Below are 23,276 nucleotides of genomic sequence, written 5' to 3'. Positions count from 1 at the left end.
ATAGCGCAGGGTGCAGAACTGTGAGGGGGCAGATCTTGGGCACACGCCATTGTCAGTGGCCAAGCTGCTGTGACGTCACGGAGGGATCGGGGATCCCTGACCCTGCAGATCAGGGACAGAGCAGGATCCGGAAGCGTCTCCAGGCTGCATAGTAAAGGTAAAGGGACCCCTGACCATTAGGTCCAGTTGTGACCCACTCTGGGGTTGTGCGATCATCTCGCTCTATAGGCCGAGGGAACCGACATTTGTCCACAGACAGCTTCCAGGTCATGTGGCCAGCATGACTAAGCCGCTTCTGGCGAACCAGAGCAGCGCACGGAAACGCTGTTTACCTTCCCGCTGGAGCGGTATCTATTTATCTACTTGCACTTTGATGTGCTTTTGAACTGCTAGGTTGGCAGGAGCAGGGACCGAGCAACAGGAGCTCACCCCGTCGTGGGGATTTGAACCGCCAACCTTCTGATCGGCAAGTCCTAAGCTCTGTGGTTTAACCCACAGCGCCACCCGTGTCCCCCAGGCTGCATACTGGAGAGTAAACCCACCCACAGTAGGCAACTGACCAGTTCCTCGGACACGGGGGCCACTCGCCTTCAGTGCCTCCCTCTTGCCAGGATGCGGACAAGCATAGGAGCCAACTTCTAGGGCCGAGGTCCCTTTGCCCCCCCAATAAAATATTTAAGGGGGCTTCCCCCCCATTAATGAGCATTGCAATTCAAATGGTGTGTGTGCACTGCATCTTGTGATCCATTATGGGGGGGGACTTACCTCCGCCCCCAATATTTTATTAAAGTAGGCAGGTACCCCTGGATTCCAGCTTCGGTACGATGGCGTTTCCCTTCTCCAGGGGAAAGTTTCTGGTAGATCTTCGACAAGGCTGGTGATATAAATAAAAATAAAAATAAAAATATAAGCTTCTACCCAGAACAAACTTAGCTGGTCTCTAAGGTGCTACTGGATAATTTTTTATATATTTTTAATTTCGACTGCGTCAGACCAACACGGCTACCTACCTGAAACTCTAGATTCTAGAAGGCTGGCGATGGGAAACCTGGGAGGAGAGGTATAAAATTGTGTGGCCTCCAGGTGGCGCCAGGGCACAGGGTTTGACTCGCCCACCAACTGTGCTAACATCCAAGGCCTCGCTATGATTCTAGTCCACAATCTTTCTTTCTTTCTTTCTTTCTTTCTTTCTTTCTTTCTTTCTTTCTTTCCTTCTTTCCTTCTTTCCTTCTTTCTTTCTTTCTTTCTTTCTTTCTTTCTTCGCAACCTGGCAAAATGTAGAAATAGGAGCAGGTTCACAACTTTGAGAAAAGGAACAAAAGGTTATCTTACACAGCTGACGGAAGGAAATTCTTAGTTTCACCCTTGGTGAACAATTAACCAATATTTTTTTTTCTCTCTCTCTCCTACCCAGGGATTTCCCTGTCTACTGAACAGTGGTTCAACTTGAAGGCAGTCATTCTTACAAATCGACGCAGCTACCCAGAAATTCTAAGAGACAAGCTACTTTGAAAAATCACTTTGAGATTTGCTGTGGTAGTGTGGGTGTGAGAGAGGGATGACACAAAACGTGGTTGTGGTTAGCGAATAAATATAACCGCTCCTGAGATTGTGTGCGTCTGTGTGCATGTGCTTGCGGTTCTTTGGAAACAAATCCCAGAAAATAATCACCCTGGGAGGATTTAACAAATGCAAAGAGGCGTTTTGCTAAAAATAAATGTGACTAGTAACCAATAAATGGCTGTTATTGACTTCACAATCCCCACTTCAGAGAACTGGTGGCCCATCGAGATTTTGCTAGACTCCAGCTCCCGTCAGCCCCTGTCAGCCTGGCTGGTGGTCAGGGATGATGGGAACGGTAGTCTAACAACATTTGGACGGCAACACATCGCCTTGACTCTTTATGTGCGTCTAAAAGTATTTATAACAGAACCTCCGAGGGTAAAGGCAGTCTATTTTGGCAGCTGATGGGGGAGCAAAAAAGCGTGGCGGGGTGTGTGTGTGGGTGGGTCTGTCTACTTTAAGGAACAGGTTCCTGGCTGAATTGCATCCTTTGTTTAATTCAACAAAGCGGTTCTTCAAATTCACCAAACACCTTGTTGCATCCTTTTTTGCCCTCCCCGGTTCGTTGGGTTAATATTTGCCTTTGCATCCCTGCCTAGTTTGGGACATAAGCCCCCCCGTCCCCCCCCCGCGCCACACTTCCAAGCTCCCAATCCCGCTCCCAGTAGCACCCCGCTTTCACGCTCCCCGAAACCCCCCGTGCACTTCCCCGGAACGGCCAGGCGGTGTCGCTGCCCAGCAGCTGCTTTTTGTGGTCCTGATGCTGCGCTCGCCAGCATCCTTTTCCCTCCTCCAGTGGCATCTTGCGCGCCGCCGCCTCCTTCCTTCTCGCAGCATCCTCCACTGCGCAGCCCGCGCTGGGGGCTCGGGGGATGGCCAGACTGCCGGCGAGCGAGCCCAGGCGGAAGGCGCAATCCCAGCAACCGCCCCGCGCCTCCCCCATGAGCAGCGGCGGCAGCGGCAGCGGCGGCAGCATCTCTGAGCCCGAGGGCATGAAGGACCTAGATGCTATCAAGCTCTTTGTGGGGCAGATCCCCCGGAACCTGGAGGAGAAGGACCTCAAGCCCCTCTTCGAGCAGTTCGGGCAGATCTACGAGCTGACGGTGCTGAAGGACCGCTACACTGGCATGCACAAAGGTGCGCCCTTGTGTTTTTAATCCATCCTTTTCTCTCTCTCCTTCTGCTTCCTTCTGTTCTCCGCTCGCCTTTCCTCTTCGCTCCTCTCCCTCGCGCATCCTACCCCCCCAATCCATCCTCCTCAACCTTTTCTTCCCTTTCTACCACTGTCCATCCCCCCCCCAATTACATTCTCCATCCTGTCATTTTAATCCATCCGATCACTTTCTCCCAGCTTGCATGCAATATTTTCCTCCCTCCCTTAAAATAATAATCTTCATTCTATCTGGGCGGGCGGGTGAAGCGGGGGCGGGAAGCGTCTTGCTCACCGTCTCACCCTTAGCTCTCCACATCAAGCCTGTTTCTCTCTCCCCCACCCCCCTATTTTTTTTTGCTGCTGCTCTATAAACCCCTGATATAGTTGTGTTTTATTCCATCTGCTCTTTAATGCCGCCACCCCCCCTGCAGGCTCTCTCTTTCTCATTCTGCTCCATTAACCCCCTCCATCCCTTTCACCATCGCTGCCCCCCCCCAATTTCCCTCCCCTTAACCCACCACCAGATCAGCCGTCAAGAGCATCTCACTCTGTTCCCAGGCCCACCGCTAGCCGGAGCTTCAAGGCTCGTGCTGCCATCCTCTCACCTTGCCTTGCCTGGACACCTGTGTGTCCCACCTCCTTGCAGGTTAAACTGGGGTGGGGGTGGGGAGGTGCTCATTCAGGGGCCTTGGAACCTATATGGCTTGCCTCCCCCCATCTCCTCTTCATTGCCTCCTGGTCTCTCCAGACCCCATTCCCAGACACCTCCCCATTTCTCTTCCCACACCCTCCATCCAAACCTCACCCACCACCAGAACCACCACCCCGTCCTAAAAAAAAGCCCATTTTCATATCATTTATGGTTTGTTTCTACCCTGCAGGGACCTTCCCCCAGCTCCATCCCCCTCTTTCCTCTCCTCCCTTTTCATTTTCTGGAAAAAAAAGGCTTTTGACAGGAACACTGGGGTGTGGGGCACGACTGTATATATATGCATGCTATGCTAACCAAAATGGCTCTTGACCGCTATCTCTGAGGCTAGACCCTAAAAGCTGCCTGCAATTGTTCCTCGGCGTTTAAACTTCCAGACAAAAGGTCTTGGATGCCTTTAACATTTCATGGGACATTGGCAGATGCAAACCCATAGTGTGTGTGAGAGAGGGGAGGGCTGTGTGTGTGTGTTTGTGTGTTATAGTGTGTGTGATATGTGCTTGAAAACAACCCCCCTCCCAAAAAAAAGGCATTGGGATGGGGCTACGTGTGGACAGCACAGTCAGTGGCGAATCCTGGCCTGTTGCTGTCTTGCGATGTACGGAAACGGAAATGTTTTGTTGCAGATAGTTGAAGGCCTATGGGCCTAAGCTGGCCCTTATCTCAGGTGGACCTTCCAAGCACGGTTGGAATCATCCCTGACCCTTGACTATCCCATGGGGAGGCTGGGGGGAATCGGAGACCAGCGGCAACCTCTGCAAAGCGGCAGGTTCCCCGCCCCAAACTTTCCAGGGGTGAGACTGAATCGCCTTGTTGGTTTGTGTGATACTTTCAAGAGGCATGTGGCCTTGTGCCTGCACCTTCCTGTGGCTGATTTTTGCGTGACGCGCTCTGCGGCGGGCTTAAGTCGGACTGGAAGGGCTTCCGGAAACCACAGGAAAGGAGTGAGGTCTTGTGGTCAAATCTTGTGGGTTTTGCACTGGCCATTGTGAGAACAGGATACTAGTCTTGAGAGCCTCAAGGTCCATAAATAGCGACACCCTAGTGGTCCCGGGCCCTAAGGAAGTTAGATTAGCCTCAACCAGAGCCAGGGCCTTTTCAGCACTGGCTCCGGACTAGTGGAACGCTTTGTCTCATGAGACCAGGGCCCTGCAGGATCTGATTTCTCTCCACAGGGCTGTAAGACAGAGTTGTTCCACCTGGCCTTTGGCTTGGAGCCAATTTAATTCCCCCCTTTTTTTCTTTTCCTTTCTCCTCCTGCTACATTTTAATATTTTAATGTTTCAATATTTTAATGTATTTTAATTTTGTTTTTAAGTTGTTTTTATTATTGCTTGTTAGCCGCCCTGAGCCCGGCCTTGGCTGGGGAGGGCGGGGTATAAATAAACATTATTATTATTATTATTATTATTATTATTATTATTATTATTATTCTAGGTGGGGCCATTGGCCTGAATCAGCAGGGCCTTCTTCTGTTCTTATGTGGGCCCCATCCATCTTAGCACTATCTACAAAGACTGGCAGGATGCGGGTGGCGCTGTGGGTTAAACCACAGAGCCTAGGATTTGCCGATTGGAAGGTTGGCGGTTCGAATCCCCGCAACGGGGTGAGCTCCCGTTGCTCGGTCCCAGCTCCTGCCAACCTAGCAGTTCTAAAGCACGTCAAAGTGCAAGTAGATAAATAGGTACCACTCCAGCAGGAAGGTAAACGGCGTTTCCGTGCGCTGCTCTGGTTCGCCAGAAGCGGCTTAGTCCTGCTGGCCACATGACCCGGAAGCTGTACGCCAGCTCCCTCGGCCAGTAAAGCGAGATGAGCGCCGCAACCCCAGAGTCAGTCACGACTGGACCTAACGGTCAGGGCCCTAACTGGCAGCAGCTCTCCAGGGTGTCTTATTTCAGCCCTACCTGGAGACACTTGGGATCGAAACTGGGACCTTTTACATGCAAAAAAGCTGGCGGTTCTTCCCCTAATAATAATGTAAGCTTCCAGTCCTTTTGATGCACCAGAAACCCTCAAAACAGTGGGAGCTGCTTTGTACTGAGTCATCCCATTGGTCCATCTAGCTTGGCCAGCAGCATCTCTGTGGAGTTTCAAAGGGAGCCCTGCCTAGTGATGTTGAGAGCTGGACCCACAAAGCAAACAGGTGCCTTGCCACTGAACTGAACCCCCTTCTCCTTCCCTCCTGGGAGGAAACACGGAATTATTTAGCGGGCATTGTATGTGGAGGGACGATTGGAACATGCCGTTTGGTGGAAGTAGAACGTCTCCTGTTGTTCTCTGTTGCACACGAGAATGTCTAATGGGCTCAAGAGTCCGGAGGGTAGATTTTGGTTGTGTGCTTGGAAGGAATGACTCAATGGCGGTTTTGGCTGGCCACGCGGAGGAACGACTTTGGCAGGAGGAGTTTGATGATGGAGCCGGTGACCCAATGGGGTGGGTGGTCTCTCGCTCATGAAGAGGTCTTCAGGTGGGGGGCTAGACAGCCACTGGTTGGGGGTTCTCAACATTATTACGGTGGTCCCTTGGTTCTCAAACTTAATCCGTTCCGGAAGTCTGTTCCAAAACCAAAGCGTTCCAAAACCGAGGCACACTTTCCCATAGAAAGTAATGCAAAACAGATTAATCCGTTCCATGAATTTTACTACTGAACGAGACCACTGATCCATAAAATGAAAGCAATAATCAATGTACTGTACTGTAAAATAAATAAGACAGTATTGTAGATGATATGTATAAAAAAAATTCTTACCTGCACTGATGTTAGTCATTGTTTGGATGGGGGGCTTTCATCCGTTTCCGCAGTCACACAATCAACCAACCAACCAACCAATTAGTCAGTAGCTGAACTGGGTTCCACACAGTCACAAAAACAATTTAACTGAAAAAGCCTCAAAAACAAAAACGCAAAATAAATAGCAAAAACAAAAGCACCAAACTTAATCCATTCTGGAAGTCTGTTTGACTTCCAAAATGTTCGAAAACCAAGGTGCAGCTTCTGATTGGTGCAGGAGCCTCGAAAACAATAGCCGACGGCCGTATTGGATGTTCAGCTTCCGAAAAACACTCGAAAACTGGAACACTTACTTCCGGGTTTTCAGTGTTTGAGAACCAAGGCACCACTGTATGATGATGATGATGATGATGTCTCAAGCTGCGTAGGGAACGCAATTGTTTGATTGTGCGACCTCACTGGGAGCCCTGAGAGGATCCTACTGAAGAAGAAACATAGAGTCTTTTTCATCCAGGGACAAACCTTCTATGAAACTAAGGAAGCTTAAGCTTGAGGGCCGCACACTGCTTTTAAAAAATTGCTTTTAAAAAAAGCATCATGCACATATATGACATTTCCCTAAATTACACCCCCATAGAAGCATGGAAGGGACCACGAGGGTCATCTAGTCCAACTTTCAGCAATGCAGGAATATTTTGCTCAAACCCTTGAGTTCTCCTTCTCTACCAACTGAGCAAACCTCGAAAACTACAAGGCAGAGGGAATTTTTATTGTCTCCAGTGGTTTTGGCATGTGAGATAATCCAGTACAACAATTTTAATCAAAATCTGAGATGTGGTAGCTAATTATTAGAATCATAGAATCATAGAGTTGGAAGAGACCACAAGGGCCATCGAGTCCAACCCCCTGCCAAGCAGGAAACACCATCCGAGCACTCCTGACATATGGTTGTCAAGCCTCTGCTTAAAGACCTCCAAAGGAGGAGACTCCACCACACTCCTTGGCAGCAAATTCCACTGTCGAACAGCTCTTACTGTCAGGAAGTTCTTCCTAATGTTTAGGTGGAATCTTCTTTCTTGTAGTTTGGATCCATTGCTCTGTGTCCGCTTCTCTGGAGCAGCAGAAAACAACCTTTCTCCCTCCTCTATGTGACATCCTTTTATATATTTGAACATGGCTATCATATCACCCCTTAACCTCCTCTTCTCCAGGCTAAACATGCCCAGCTCCCTTAGCCGTTCCTCATAAGGCATCGTTTCCAGGCCTGGGACCATTTTGGTTACCCTCCTCTGGACACGTTCCAGTTTGTCAGTGTCCTTCTTGAACTGTGGTGCCCAGAACTGGACACAGTACTCCAGGTGAGGTCTGACCAGAGCAGAATACAGTGGCCCTATTACTTCCCTTGATCTAGATGCTACACTCCTATTGATGCAGCCCAGAATTGCATTGGCTTTTTTAGCTGCCGCGTCACACTGTTGGCTCATGTCAAGTTTGTGGTCAACCAAGACTCCTAGATCCTTTTCACATGTACTGCTCTCAAGCCAGGTGTCACCCATCTTGTATTTGTGCCTCTCATTTTTTTTGCCCAAGTGCAATACTTTACATTTCTCCCTGTTAAAATACATCTTGTTTGTTTTTGCCCAGTTCTCTAATCTGTCAAGGTTGTTTTGAAGTGTGATCCTGTCCTCTGGGGTGTTAGCCACCCCTCCCAGTTTGTTATTTTTTAAATAAAAAAGTGGCAATGTGTTGTGGAGCAAACCCACCAAAGAGGATAGCAGTTGTCACCTAGACTTTGTTGTTGGCTGCATGGAGGTTCCCATGACCATTCAAGCTTCAGGGTACCCCAAAAATGTAGGTCTGCCACTATCTCCATCTCCTATGTCAGGGATGGGGAACCTTTGACCCGCCCCCAATGTTGATGGTCTATAACTCTCCATCTTACTGGACGTTGGCCAAGTTGGCTGCTGCGACTTGGGCTCCCAAAACATCCAGAGCTCTGCAGGAACCCCATCTCTCTGCTTTCTCAGGATCCGATGAATTTGTGGAAGACAAGGTCATTGATGGCTCTGCTGTGGCTCCACAGTTGGAGGCAGCGATGCTTTGGATGACCAGTTGCTGGACACAGCAAGAGGGGAGAGTTAATGTTGTGCTCAGGTCCTCCTTGCGGGGACAGCTGGTTGGCCACTGTGAGAATGAGATGGGCTACTAGTCTGATCCAAAAGGCTTTTTTTATGGGCTTAGGCTCTCCAGTTTATAGAGTCGATTGCATTCTGTGTAAACAGGTAATTGTATTAAAATGCACACTTCTTCTTCTTTGGCGATCCCTCATAGCCGAATAAGATGAACATGAACACGATCTTAACAGTAAATCCATAAGTGACTGTGGAGGCCAATTCCTGATCCACATGTCCTTCCACAGTGGGGACATAGGTTTCAGGACAGGAGTTGATCCCGGCGAGGGTTTGCCAAACCTGCCTTCCTCTTAGCACACTTCTCCCTTTTGTCTTGAGTTCTAATGTCTTCAAAGCCCATGACACCTTTGGTAAAGGCTGTTCTCCAACTGGAGCGCTTGCAGGCCAATGTTTGCCAGTTGTCGATGTTTATACTACAGTGGTACCTCGGGTTACATATGCTTCAGGTTACACACTCCGCTAACCCAGAAATAGTGCTTCAGGTTAAGAACTTTGCTTCAGGATAAGAACTGAAATTGGGCTCCGGCGGCGCGGCAGCAGCAGGAGGCCCCATTAGCTAAAGTGGTGCTTCAGGTTAAGAACAGTTTCAGGTTAAGAACGGACCTCCGGAACGAATTAAGTACTTAACCTGAGGTACCACTGTACATTTTTTAAGATTTGCCTTGAGAGAGTCTTTGAACCTCTTTTGTTGACCACCAGCATTACACTTTCCATGTTTAAGTTTGGAATAGAGTAGTTGCTTTGGCAGACGATAATCAGGCATCCGAACAACATGGCCAGTCCAACAAAGTTGATGTTGAAGAATCATTGCTTCAACACTTGTGATCTTTGCTTCTTCTAGTACATTGGCATTAGTTCACCTGTCTTCCAAAGCGATGTGTAAAAAAACACACACATTCCCTACAATGTCTTCACCAGCCTTAGCCACCTGCTTTTCTAAACAAGCATTGCTTGAAAAGACTAGCAAGCAGAGCCAAATAATCCAGGTTTTAAAATTGCAAATGAGGGCTGAAAAGGCGATTGACCCTTGTTCGGAGGCAGTCTTGATAACATCTTCCAGGTGTTTGCTGCTCTCCGGTTTCCAAGAGCCACAAGCAGCTGGCCAGGGATGATGGGAACGGCATGTGGCAACATCTGGAGAGTCTCTTGCAAAGCAACCCTGTGGAGTATATGTCTTGGTGGTTTCTGAGAAATGGCATGTGTCTCTGTGTGTGAGAGAGAGATAAAGAGGAGTTATCCATGCGCACACAGCAGCTTCAGAGAATCTCGCCTTATAGGCATTTAATCCACATAATCCATCCAGAACTATATGCATTAAAAAAAACACAACATTCGTAGGGTGTTTTTGCAAAGCGACTTAAGCAAAGAGCGTGAGCCTCTCCCCAAAAGAGCTTTCAGTCTGTGCTGTGCCAGAGGGATGGCTACAGGGTCGGGGGCAGAGACGATGGTCATAGGATCACAGAAGTGTAGAGCTGGGTGGGAACCCATGGTCATCTAGCCCAACCCACTGCAACAAGGATATATTTTTTATTTCCTGCCTCCACCCTAAGGTCGCAAAATCAAAAACAGCCTAAAACAATTTACTGTATTTTTTGCTCTATAAGACTCACTTTTTCCCTCCTAAAAGGTAAGGGGAAATGTGTGTGCGTCTTATGGAGCGAATGCAGGCTGCGCAGCTATCCCAGAAGCCAGAACAGCAAGAGGGATCGCTGCTTTCACTGCGCAGTGATCCCTCTTGCTGTTCTGGCTTCTGAGATTCAGAATCCCCCCCCCCTTGTTTTCCTCCTCCAGAAACTAGGTGCGTCTTGTGGTCTGGTGCGTCTTATAGAGCGAAAAATACGGTACAATCCGAGCTTAGCATCCAGAGGGGTCTGTAGGGAAGGAGGCGGTCTCCTTGGGAATTTGGGGGCTGAGTCATTCAGGGCTTTAAATACTACTGTGAGAACTTTGAATTGGGCCCAAAAATGAACTGGCATTTCCCCTCCCCCCCAATTTTTTTTTATAAAACAAACAAACAAACAAACAAACATCCTAATTGTAATTAAACCAATCTTGGTAACATTGTTAAGTGACTTCCTCAAATCCCCCTGGTTGAATTTCATTATATATCATTCTATATTCCCCCCCCCAAATAATATTTATTATTTTCAGTAGATAAACATAGTAAAGAAAGAAAAGATTAACAATAATAAAGACAAACAAAAAAGAAAAGAAAAAGAGAAAAAAAAGAAAAAAGATACATACAACATATTACCACTTAATTAATTAAAATTAAGTACCATCCATCTTCATAAACATAGTATTTGACTCTGGTTTCTCTTCAGATCGTATAAATCTTTCGCCTCATTATATATCATTTTAACAGTTTTCCAAAATCTATCTTCTCAAAGAAAAATTATCTCGATCACTTAACATCTTTCATTCCTTCTATTCTGGCTTTAAACATCTTAATTCCTATCCTTAACATATTTAAATCCCTGGCCAATCTCGTATGAACTGAATCTCGTATGAAATGAACTGGCATTTCTCTTGGCACACTTCTGGGTCGGAGGAGCACTGGAAATAGCTTGTGCGCATGTGCACGGGCCTCCTCCGACCCGGATGTGCACCAGAAATAACACTTGCGCATGCGCAAATAACGCTTGTGCATGCGCACAAGCTATTTCCGGTGCTCCTCCGACCTGGAAGTGGGCAGCTGTGCAGCGCAGCACCAGTAAGAGCGGGCGGCGGGGGTTGCTGAGGGCCGGATAAACGAGTCCCTCGGGCCTTATCCGGCCCACAGGTATCCACTTGGGGACCCCTGCCCTAAGGACGTCCTGCTTAGACTACTGCAATGCTCTGTGTGGGGCTGCCCTTGAAGGCTGTCTCCAGTGCACAGTTGGAATCAGCCATGTTTCTTAATAAGTTTTTGGAAACCACAGGAGGGGAGAGTGGCTCTTCTGGTCGGAGACTGCTTAGGGGTTTCCCCTAATGGGCTCTGATGGAATCTCCCAGTCCAGAGGCAGTCTATCACATTCACCTGGTGCTATACCAGCTGCACTGGCTCCCAGTGGAGTATAGGGTCAGGTTTAAGGTGCTGGTTTTAACCTTTAAAGCCCCATACGGCCTAGGACCCTCGTACCTACCAGCCTCTCTTGGTATGTCCCACAGAGGAACTTATGGTCTTCAAACAAAAACATCTTGGAGGTCCCGGGCCACAGGGAGGTTAGACTGGCCTCGACCAGAGTCAGGGCCTTTTCAGCTGTGGCCCCGATCTGGTGGAACGCTCTGTCACAAGAGACTAGGGCCCTGCGGGACTTGACATCTTTCCGCAGGGCCTGCAAGACAGAGCTGTTCCACCAGGCCTTTGGCCAGGGCACAGTCTGACTCCCTCCTTCTGTAATCCTCATAGCACTCTAGCCCAATGGTTGCCATTAATTTGATTCTAGAATGAATTTTAATTAATTAACTGTGCGATTTTATGTACACTGCTATTTTTACCTGTTGTTAGCTGCTCTGAGCCTGGTTTTGGCTAGGGAGGGCAGGATGCAAATAAAATTATTATTATTATTATAATTATCTGGATTCCTAGGTTCTTAGGGGTATTTGGCCGCTGTGAGAACGGGATACTGGGTCTTTGCCGAACGTGGTTGGTGAGAAGGGCAGCCTGGTGGGAGACCATGCCTTGTGTTACCGTATTTTTTGCTCCATAAGATGCACCTGACCGTAAGAAGCACCTAGTTTTTAGAGGAAGAAAACAAGAAAAAGAATATTCTGAACAAAACAGTGGATGTATGATTTTTGTGGTTCATGCTGTGACCACAGACATGTGATTTGATGGTGAGTTTGGGGTAGCCCAGTGCAAAAATCCTGAGGATCCATGTGGATCCATGCTTTGTAACCACGTATTTGCGCCATTGCACCCCCAGGAAACAGTGGGTGTGTGGTTTTTTTGGTTCAGGCTGTAGCCATGGACATGCTATGTGATCTGATGGTGAAACACCCTTCCCTCTTGTTTGCCTTAGTGTCTTTTCCTTAGCTGGAGCAGTTTTTTGCTCCTCCTTTTCTTCTAATTTCTCTCCTCATTGCTTTAGTCTCCTCTCCTTGCAAGTTTGCTGTCTTTACCTCCCCCCTCCCAGGCAGCCTCCTTTATGTCCAGCATCCCTTATCTCGCTTCCGATCGCTTGCCGATCAGCGGTTTTGTTTCAACACCCTCTTCTCTCTTTCATTTTAAAAACAAAAGCATGATCTGCTTTCGGCCCCTGGGCAATTCAGCGCCAGGGACCACGCATTCGCTCCGTAAGACACACAGACATTTCCCCTTACTTTTTAGGAAGAAAAAAGTGCGCCTTATGGAGTGAAAAATACGGTATCTGCCAGTTCAAGGCATTCGTACCAGAGTATTAAGTTCTAAATGGCTTGGGACCCAAATATTTTCCCTATATCCACCGTCTCAGGCCCTATGATAGGCACGGATGATGATGGGGTCCAGCTGGCTGCTGCCCAGTTGGCATTGACCCATGACAAGGCTTTTTTTGGTGGGTTTTTCTCATTTGGGGATTTCCCTCCCTCGTGAGGTGTGGCGCCCTCCCTCACTATTGGCTTTCAGGAGGAATTTAAGAACATTCCTGTTTAGGGAAGTTTTTAATGTGTGACATTTTAATATATTTTTGATCTTTGTTGGAAGCCATCCAGAGTGGCTGAGGAAGCCCAGCCAGATGGGCGGGGTACAAATAATAATAATAATAATATATTATTATTATTATTATTATTATTATTATTATTATTATTATTATTATTATCCAGGAGAGAGAAAAGGTGCAGTCCTGGCCTAATGCTGCCACCATCCCTAACTAGGGATGGAAGAATCTATTAATTTTGACTCTTTCCATTTCTTCTCCTCATTTTGCAGCAGTTTGAGATTTAAAAGATTTTATTTTTTAAAAAAGAATCCTCATGAAAATTCATCAGCATTCTAGAGCGGATTTCTCCTAATGAACGCATTTCTTAATATGCCGCTTTGACCAGTGCATCCATTTCTGGCAAGTGATTTCTCCTTAACACATTTTTGATTTTTTTAAATTAATTTTTCAACAAACGTCGCTTTTCCAACATAGGAGCTATCAAACACTAAAACTTGAATTTCCTCAGCATCAGCATGCAGAGTAACTGATTTGAGTGTTAAGCCAACATTACGTACAAAATCATAAATGCAAATAATATACAGTATACTACTCCCTGCGAGGTAGGTTAAGGCTGAGAGGCAGTTGTTCAGGGAGATTTGTGGCTGAGTCGGGATTCGAACCCAGACCTTCATCCTATGCTCTTAACTGTTCACCTGCACTGGCTCATCCCTCTTCCTGACCCAGCCGGGGCTGAGGAGAGCCGGGGTCCTGGCAGCACAAGCTACGGACCTCCCGATCTGTCCTGTGGAGCCGCTTGCCAAGGGACCAGTGTCTCTGCCGTGGGCTGCCTGCCCGGGCCTGGAGTTGGTTCTGCTGAGGGCAGGGCGCCACGCTACGTGGTGGGTTGAACGTGGCTCAGTTCCGCAGGCACTGGGGGGAGTTGGGGCAAGGAGAAGCGTGAGTAATTTCCCCTCTAGTGAAATCCTCTGCGCGGTTCGTGGCTTTCTCCTCGTTGCTGCTTCACTTTCTCTCCCTCCCTCTCTCGACTCTGGAGCATTTAAAAATGTTGGCACCACTTCCAGGGAGGACTAAGTGCAGTACACTGTTGTTGTTTAGTCGTTTAGTCGTGTCCGACTCTTCGTGACCCCCTGGACCAGAGCACGCCAGGCACACCTGTCTTCCACTGCCTCCCGCAGTTTGGTCCAACTCATGTTGTCAGCTTCGATGGCAAGAGTCTTATTAGCACAAGGATGGAAGAATGAGGAAATCCCAACGAAAGAACAGTGGCAAGAAAAACTGATGAACTATGCGGAAGTGGGAGGAGCAGGTCTGCAATAAATCACAGTAAGCGAAGTTAACACATTATTACAAGAAACAGGCTGCTTGGTAGTGCCAGGCCTAGTATAATAATATGTTAATATGAATAATAAAATGTTGTCATTTAGTCGTGTCCGACTCTTTGTGACCCCATGGACCAGAGCATGCCAGGCACTCCTGTCTTCCATTGCCCCCCACAGTTTGGTCAAACTCATGTTGGTATCGCTGGTATCTTTGTTGTTGTTTAGTCGTGTCCGACTCTTCGTGACCCCCTGGACCAGGCACTCCTGTCTTCCACTGCCTCCCGCAGTTTGGTCAGACTCATGTTTGCAGCTTCGAGAACACTGTCCCACCATCTCGTCCTCTGTCGTCCCCTTCTCCTTGTGCCCTCCATCTTTCCCAACATCAGGGTCTTTTCCAGGGAGTCTTCTCTTCTCATGAGGTGGCCAAAGTCTTGGAGTCTCAGCTTCAGGATCTGCCCTTCCAGTGAGCACTCAGGGCTGATTTCCTTAGTACAGTGGTACCTCGGGTTAAGAACTTAATTCGTTCCGGAGGTCCGTTCTTAACCTGAAACTGTTCTTAACCTTAACTCAGTGGCGTAGCGTGGGGGGTGCAGGGGGGGCCGGCCGCACTGGGCACAACATCTGGGGGTTAGGGGGCGCAAATCCACAGGTTAGGGGGCGCAAATCCACAGGTTAGGGGGTGCAAATTACTTGCCTTGCCCCGGGTGCTGACAACCCACGCTACGCCACTGCCTTAACTTTAGCTAATGGGGCCTCCCACTGCCACTGCGCCACCGCCATGCGATTTCTGTTCTCATCCTGAAGCAAAGTTCTAAACCCGAGGTACTCTTTCTGGGTTAGCGGAGTCTGTAACCTGAAGCGTATGTAACCCGAGGTACCACTGTACAGGCTTCCTCAGCCTCGGCCCTCCAGATGTTTTTGGCCTACAACTCCCATGATCCCTGGCAAGCAGGAACAGTGGTCAGGGATGATGGGAACTGTAGTCTCAAAACATCTGGAGGGCCGAGTTCGAGGAAGCCTGTTGTAGTAGATGACCCTTGATTTAAGCCGAAATGAGGTACGTAGAATACACTGGATCCCTGCCCCTCTCCTTTTCTTTTTCCTTTGGGGTTGCTTGGAGCCTCTCTGCCTGCTTTGCCTGTTCCAGCTGGTGAGTGGGACGCAGGCGCCCAGATGGTGCCAAGCACAGGGAACCGGGAGGAGGAAAAAACCTGTTTCACTCCTCGTGTCTGCAAACTGTCCTTGTTCAGGAAATGGTGAGGATTCAGGGAGGGAGGAATGAGAAGTGTGGATGGAACGGGTGAGGCGAAGATCCTTTCCCCACCGTTTTATTTTATCCCTGAGTTGGAGAAATCGGAAATGGACAGGGTGGCAATGGCAGCTTTCTCCCCCCAAAAAAACTGTGTTGCAAACCTCTTTGCACGAGGTTTGTGCAGAATACGGTTTTCAGCGGCCACTAGGCATGCTGGCTGCAGCCTCTTAGGTATACAGTGGTACCTCAGGTTACATACGCTTCAGGTTACAGACTCCGCTAACCCAGAAATAGTGCTTCAGGTTAAGAACTTTGCTTCAGGATGAGAACAGAAATTGTGCTTCAGCGGCGCGGAGGCAGCAGGAGGCCCCATAGGCTAAAGTGGTGCTTCAGGTTAAGAACAGTTTCAGGTTAAGTACGGACCTCCAGAACGAATTAAGTACGTAACCTGAGGTACCACTGTAAAAGGTAAAGGTAAAGGGACCCCTGACTGTTAGGTCCAGCAGTGACCGACTCTGGGGTTGCGACACTCATCTTGCTTGTGGCCCATGGGACTTAGATTGCTGACCCCTGTCTTAAACAATAGCAAACACAGTAAATAAAAAGCCCATTTGTGATATATTGGTGGCTCACTGCTCATTTCTTCTATTTTCCAAAATATATTTTATCTTGAACAATTGCAAACGCAGTAATAAAGACAGCATAAAGGTAAAGGGACCCCTGACCGTTATGTCCAGTTGTGGCCGACTCTGGGGTTGCGACGCTCATCTCGCTTTATTGGCTGAGGGAGCCGGCGTACAGCTTCCGGGTCATGTGGCCAGCAGGACTAAGCCGCTTCTGGCGAACCAGAGCAGCGCACGGAAATGCCGTTTACCTTCCCGCCGGAGCAGTACCTATTTATCTACTTGCACTTTGACGTGCTTTTGAACTGCTAGGTTGGCAGGAGCAGGGACCAAGCAACCGGAGCTCACCCCGTCATTGCGGGGATTCGAACCGCCGACCTTCCGATCGGGAAGCCCAAGAGGCTCTGTGGTTTAGACCACAGCACCACCCGCTTACTCTTAGGTATAGTTGGTACAATCGACACTGTAATGTGCATTGGTGAAAAGGTTTTAACAAGGGCTTTTTTCTCAAGGCCGTGTTAAAAGGAAAACCCTGGGAAAATCCACTGAACAGCAAGAGCAACTGTCCCTGAACTTTAACTGGTTGTTGTTGTTCTCTAGCTAGCTAACAAGTGAGCGAGTGATGTTAAATCAGGGGATTAATGTTCTCAATTGCGTATTGCCATTTTGGAAGGGAGCTGTCCTTAGTAAATGAAGCTCTCCGAGTAAATGGCCTAAGGCTGGGGGCAGGTTGTGGGGAGAGAGACAGACCTCTGCTTATGTCTGTTTGAATTTTTAAAAATATATTCGAAGATACTGAGCCTGTGCTGGACGGCTTAAGATACTGTATGAATATTTTTGGATACATCGTTTGATGTTTCCGGTTTGTTTCGGAGAAAGCTCTGCAAGTAAAATATTGAATAATAATATTATTTATTTATTTATTAACTTTATTCCAAAACCGAAAAAGAATGACCATCATCAAATTCAAAATCCGTATTCGTTTTGTAACATAGGCCTATTACATAGCTGACTTGATTAAAATATACCTAATTGCTATAGTCTTCCCTTTGCTATACAGTGGTACCTCAGGTTACATACGCTTCAGGTTACATACGCTTCAGGTTACAGACTCCGCTAACCCAGAAATAGTGCTTCAGGTTAAGAACTTTGCTTCAGGATGAGAACAGAAATCGGGCTGCGGTGGCACAGCAGCAGCAGGAGGCCCCATTGGCTAAAGTGGTGCTTCAGGTTAAGAACAGTTTCAGTTTAGGTACGGACTTCCGGAACGAATTAAGTACTTAACCTGAGGTACCACTGTATATAAATGCAACACAATTAGAAATATTATATCAGAATTTTTTATAAATTCCCCTATACCCCCCCACTCTCCTTTACCTATGTGTGATCTCAATAATATTATTATTTTACTTCTTCCATCTTGCTGTGTTGTTTTAGTTTAATAATTATTCAGTTGATTCTTTTATTATTTCCTTGCTTACCCCTGCACGTTTTACACGTTATCTATTAATAATGTTGAATAATGTTTATTTATGGGCCTGGGCAATATTCCCCCCCCCCAAGGGAGTCCTTTCTTATGCTTCCAGTCATTTCCAATGGTGAAATGCTGATGTCTGCTGTCATTCTCTGCCAAAAGGAGCATAATTCTGAACACCAGTGGGGAGAGTTGATGTCATGCTCAGTTTGCGGGTTTGGGGCATGTGATTGGCCACTGTGAGGGCAGAATGGGTTCCCTTTGGCCTAATCTAGGTTCTTCGGATGCTCTTAGGCTCGTGGACAGATCAGTGGCTACTGATCGCAATGACCATCTTCTTCCTCCCTCCCTACACACAGTATACCTCTGTATCATCATTTGAGCCTATTCTGGTGCGCAGCCTGGGAGTCATTTTGGACTCACAGCTGTCCATGGAGGCACAGGTCAATTCTGTATCCAGGGCAGCTGTCTACCAGCTCCATCTGGTGCGCAGGCTGAGACCCTACCTTCCCGCAGACTGTCTCGCCAGAGTGGTGCATGCTCTAGTTATCTCCCGCTTGGACTACTGCAATGCGCTCTATGTGGGGCTACCTTTGAAGGTGACCCGGAAACTACAACTACCGTAATCCAGAATGCAGCAGCTAGACTGGTGCCTGGGAGCAGCCACCGGGACCATGTAACATTGTCCCGAAATACCTACATTGGCTCCCAGTACGTTTCCAAGCAGAAAGTGTTGGTGCTGACCTTTCAAGTCCTAAACAGCCTGAAGGATACCTGAAGGAGCGTCTCCACCCCCATCGTTCTGCCTGGACACTGAGATCCAGCGCTGAGGGCCTTCTGGCGGTTCCCTCATTGCGAGAAGCAAAGCTACAGGGAACCAGGCAGAGGGCCTTTTCTGTGGTGGCGCCCGCCCTGTGGAACGCCCTCCCATCAGATGTCAAAGAGATAAACAACGACCTGACATTCAGAAGACATCTGAAGGCAGCCCTGTTCAGGGAAGTTTTTAACGTGTGATATTTTACTGTATTTTTTGTTTTTATGGAAGCCGCCCAGAGTGGCTGGGGAGGCCCAGCCAGATGGGCGGGGTATAAATAATAAATTATTATTATTATAATTATTATCATATCCCCCATTAGGTAAAATGGCGATCTGGGGTACTCAATTTGTAGGGAATAAAGGAAACTATGGAATTTGCACCACGTGCTCTCGATCTCTGTTTGCACTGTATATGGTGGGATATAAGCTGAAACAAGAATGATACTCTTGGATTCCAGATGCAAAGTGATCCCCAGCGCCAGCTGCTCGAAAACTGAGCACTCAGAAAGCTGTGACGCCAATTGAGTGGAAACCAGAGTTACTAGGCCCCCCCCCCTCGGTCGCCCCCTTCCGAGCGGTTTAGAGGCCTTGATTTCATAGGCGTGGTAACCATCAAGAACTATGCTGTCAGTTGCCCAAGTTTCCTGCAGCTGGATTCCTGCAGTTGGGACTCTGGACCGTAATAAAGATTATCGTTGTTGTTGTTGTTGTTGTTGTTGTTGTATCACCCGTTCCACCCTTGGAACTACCTGCAACTGGATTGGACTTGGGCCTCACCATCTTGCACTTCTGACTAGTCTTGGCAACATAACCCTTCTGACTATCAGGAAGTCTCACACCTGGCTTTGTTGGGACTCGAACCCTAGCCTCGTTCCTCTCTGAGGAATCGGTGTCGGCACCCATGGCCTCTGGACGTGGTCCAGCTCCCTTCTCCAAGGAAACAGTGTCAACCCTTACAGCCTTTGGGTGTGGTTTCCCGTCCTTTGAGGACAAACCCTGTACCCCTTTCAAGACTCTGGGTTCCAAGACCTGTGTCGAGCCACTAGATAAAGGTAAAGGGACCTCTGACCATTAGGTCCAGTTGTGGCCGACTCTGGGGTTGCGGCGCTCATCTCGCTTTATTGGCCGAGGGAGCCGGCGTACAGCTTCCGGGTCATGTGGCCAGCATGACTAAGCCGCTTCTGGCGAAGCAGAGCAGCGCACGGAAACACCGTTTACCTTCCCGCCAGAGCTGTACCTATTTATCTACTTGCACTTTGACATGCTTTCGAACTGCTAGGTTGGCAGGAGCAGGGACCGAGCAACGGGAAAACACCCCGTCGCGGGGATTTGAACCTTCTGATCGTCAAGTCCTAGGCTCTGTGGTTTAACCCACAGCACCACCTGCATTCCTAGAGACTCCTTATACTGCGTTTAAAACCAAAATCGCATTTGGGTAGAAACTGTTTCTCAGGCGGCTAGTCCTAGTCTTTATAACCCTGTACCTTCTTCCAGAAGGCTGAAGCTGAAAGAGATCATTTCCGGGGTGCGCACGATCCTGCATTTTTCAACTTCAATGGATTTTGTATGGGGACTAATTTGTAAATCCGGGGACTGTCCCTGGGAAAGGGGGACATCTGGTAACCTTAAGCGAGCACCTCAGCGGAACAAAACAAGGTGTGTTCACCTAGGATTCCTTTGGCCTGTCTTGGCTCCACTCCACATTCAGGATCTGGCCCTCTCTTCCTCGTCCTTTTCTGTCTCTTGGGGGAAGGAGTGGCTGGATTCAGAAATACATTCTGTAGATTCCACACATATTATTTCTCCTTCCCTCTCTGCTGAAGGCTAAAAATAATCACAAGAGCGAGATGATGTGTACGGATTTCGCTCCCCACCCTGCCTGCTCCTCTCCCTGTGTGGTTGCAGATGCAAACTTGCGATTAAAAACACACCGGATCAGCCAGCTTGTTTGACGCGCCATGGCTCTGGGGCCCTATTAATTAGAATTAAAAATTTAAACCACTGTGCCGTGGGCGTCTCCGTGGTACAAAGGTTAAATGGAGGGGCCGTGTGCAATGAGTGCAGGCGAGCGCAAGCGCTGCTGCTGTTGTTGGCGAGTTCCAGGACTCGCTCGTGATGTTAGCTGTGGGCCGATAAGCACAGAGCCTCCTGGTGCAGCAGCAGTCTACCCTGGTTGCCAGTTGGAGGAGGCAAATGGCAAGGAAGGCCTTTCAAAAAGTGCTAGGGGAGACGGAATTCACATTTTACTGCTGCTTTTTCCTGTTTATTCTGGTTGATGCCCTTGCCTTTTGCAGAAGAGATTGGCATCAGTGTTCCAGTGTTATGAGAGAGGAAGAAAACCATTTGTCTGCTTTCTCCATGCCCAGTTCACCTCTTACAGTACTTGCCTTTTCTCTAACTAAGAAGCATAGCTGTCAACTGTCCCTTATTTGGCGGGAAAGTCCCTTATCCCAGCGCTGTGTCCCACTGCTGTCCCTTATTGATGATGTCCCTTAAATTTCCCGGGTTTCAAAGGAAGCAGCTCCTCTCCCTCCCTCCCTGCCGGCCAGGGAGGAGGGAGGCTCCAACTGTGTTCCTTGGCTGCGTTGCTCACCCAATAAGGAGTCTAAGAACGACTGGGGGTGGAGCTTGCATGCCTTGTGCCGATCAAATCGGCCGCGTTGCCTGGGGACTCGCCTTTGCTCAGCGCTTCCCAGCGCAGAGGTGACGGTGGTTTTCCTTGCTGCATCCCCTTTGCCGGGTTGCTGCGCTGTGGGAACCACCGCTTGAGGCTTCGTTTGGCTGCTGGCTGGGCTTTCTGCCTTTGGCTCAGAGGGGCTCAGAAGCTGAACATACCTGTGCTTGGAAAATCCCTTATTTTGGCTGCTGGTCCCTTATTTTCGAGGCTTCTGGTCCCTTATTTTCAAATCTGTAAGTTGACAGCTATGCTAAGAAGTCTCAAACACAGCAACCTTTCTTCACAAGTCAACTGCTCCACCCCCTTCATAATTTTGGTTGTCCATTTCTGACTCCACATTATCCTTTCCCAGCGGAGGCGACCAGAACTGTACACAGCAGTCCAAACAGATCTGTGTGATGATATTGGCAATTTTATTTTAAACCTCTTTCCTTTTTTTAAAAAAAATTAACTTTATTTGACAGACAGCATTAAATGACACATCATCCAACATCACACCATAATATACTACAGAATACAACGACACACAACTATACACAACTATACAGTATATACATCACCAATCATTACGTTTATCTATTACTACTTTACAGAATAGGAAAAAAAGAAAGAAGAAAAGAAAGAAAATTAACAGAAAATAAAGTTGACTTCCGATTAAACCCATTGTACTATCACTTATATTGATTGTTTTACACACAGCATCATACTGTTATTTTGTTTTCCTAATTCTTATCCAAAGTACATGACTATTTATCACATTCGTCTTACAAGAATCAGTCAAAGGTCTGCCAGGAGATTTTTGTCGTCACAGTAATTTTTCAAGTAATCTTTAAATATTTCCCATTCTTTAGGTACCTTCTGCGTTGGATATGCTCTGATTCTCCCTGTCATCGTGGCCAACTGTAAATATTCTTTCGTTTGGACCTACCATTCAATTATTGTAGGAGTCCTTTTGTTTTTCCAGTTCCTTGCTACCATATTTTAAACCCCTTTCCTAATGATCGCTAGCATGGAACTTGCCTTTTTTTAATTTTTACAGCTGCTGCACACTGGCCTTGCCTTGCCACAGCTCACCTTGTGTTCTTAAACCCCTTAATCTCCCCACTTGATCCTGTACTTCTCCCACAGGAAATGCGACAAGGTGACAGGATTGCTGTGTGTGCTCTTGGTAAAAAATGTGCATGAAATTGGTGTGTGTGTGTGTATTTGAGTGGGGCAGAGAAGGGAGTGAGACCCTTTAATGTAACAGCGCATGAAGCACATTTGGTGCATTCATGCGTATAAGCGTGCATTCTGCACATACATGTTCACGCGTTTGATACCAGTGCACGCCCTCTCCGTTTCAGGTTGCGCCTTCCTTACGTACTGCGCCCGAGATTCGGCCATCAAAGCTCAGACAGCGCTACATGAACAGAAGACACTCCCTGGGGTAAGTCTTGGCTCTTTGGAGTCGCTGTGGGTGGGCTCCAGAGGCTCCTCAACGGAGGTGTATTTCGCTCAGAGAAGCGCAGTTTCGCACCTTGCCTTGAAGTGAGAAATCAAATGTCAGTCTGTGCCTTCCAATAAGTGTGTGAATGCTTAAAGGGGCCAGGAGGGAATATAGGAATGGATTTAGGCACTGGGAGAGGATATATTATTCTGTTATCATCCTTGCTTGCACATGTGAGCGAGATCAGCAGAATACCATCCTTTGCAGCTTAAACGTGGAAGCTAAGACAAAGTTAATTTAACCTTCTAGAAGCAATAATTCAAGATTTTGCCTGGTATTTCCCCCTTTCTCCCCATTAAAAAGAACAACCTCCCTCTCTCTCTCTCTCTCTCTCTCACACACACACACACACACACACATGCACTGTTCTGCGAAGAAGTAAAAGTAGTGTTTACTTACATAACCAAGGCCTTGAAGTAGCAGCAGTCCTAGGTGCTAAATCAAGGCAGGTTTATATCTAAGTTAAAAGTAAAGGTAAAGGGACCCCTGACCATTAGGTCCAGTTGTGACCGACTCTGGGGTTGCGGCGCTCATCTTGCTTTACTGGCCAAGGGAGCCAGCGTACAGCTTCCAGGTCATGTGGCCAGCAGGACTAAGCCGCTTCTGGCGAACCAGAGCAGCGCACGGAAACGTTGTTTACCTTCCCTCTGGAG

The 23,276-nt window shown here is 47.9% G+C and overlaps 1 protein-coding gene across 3 annotated transcripts in view; it reads left to right on the top strand.

Annotated features, from left to right (window-relative positions):
* The first annotated feature begins 2,355 nt into the window (after positions 1 to 2,355).
* CELF5 (CUGBP Elav-like family member 5) overlaps positions 2,356 to 23,276 on the top strand; it is a 70,299-nt gene continuing 49,378 nt past the window's right edge. For all 3 annotated transcript variants that reach the window (XR_014215171.1, XM_082206487.1, XM_082206486.1), the window contains exons 1-2: positions 2,356 to 2,700; positions 22,481 to 22,563. Coding sequence is in view for 2 of the 3 variants with exons in the window: in XM_082206487.1 (XP_082062613.1) it covers positions 2,436 to 2,700; positions 22,481 to 22,563 (348 nt within the window). In the remaining variant the exon portion in view is untranslated. The remainder of the gene's footprint in view (positions 2,701 to 22,480; positions 22,564 to 23,276) is intronic.

This window comes from Podarcis vaucheri (assembly GCF_965113315.1).
Source record: "Podarcis vaucheri genome assembly, chromosome: 18".
In the NCBI taxonomy this organism is placed as follows: domain Eukaryota; kingdom Metazoa; phylum Chordata; class Lepidosauria; order Squamata; family Lacertidae; genus Podarcis; species Podarcis vaucheri.
The sequence above is the reverse complement of the archived record's forward strand: the minus strand, read 5'-3'. Positions and strand labels throughout refer to the sequence as shown.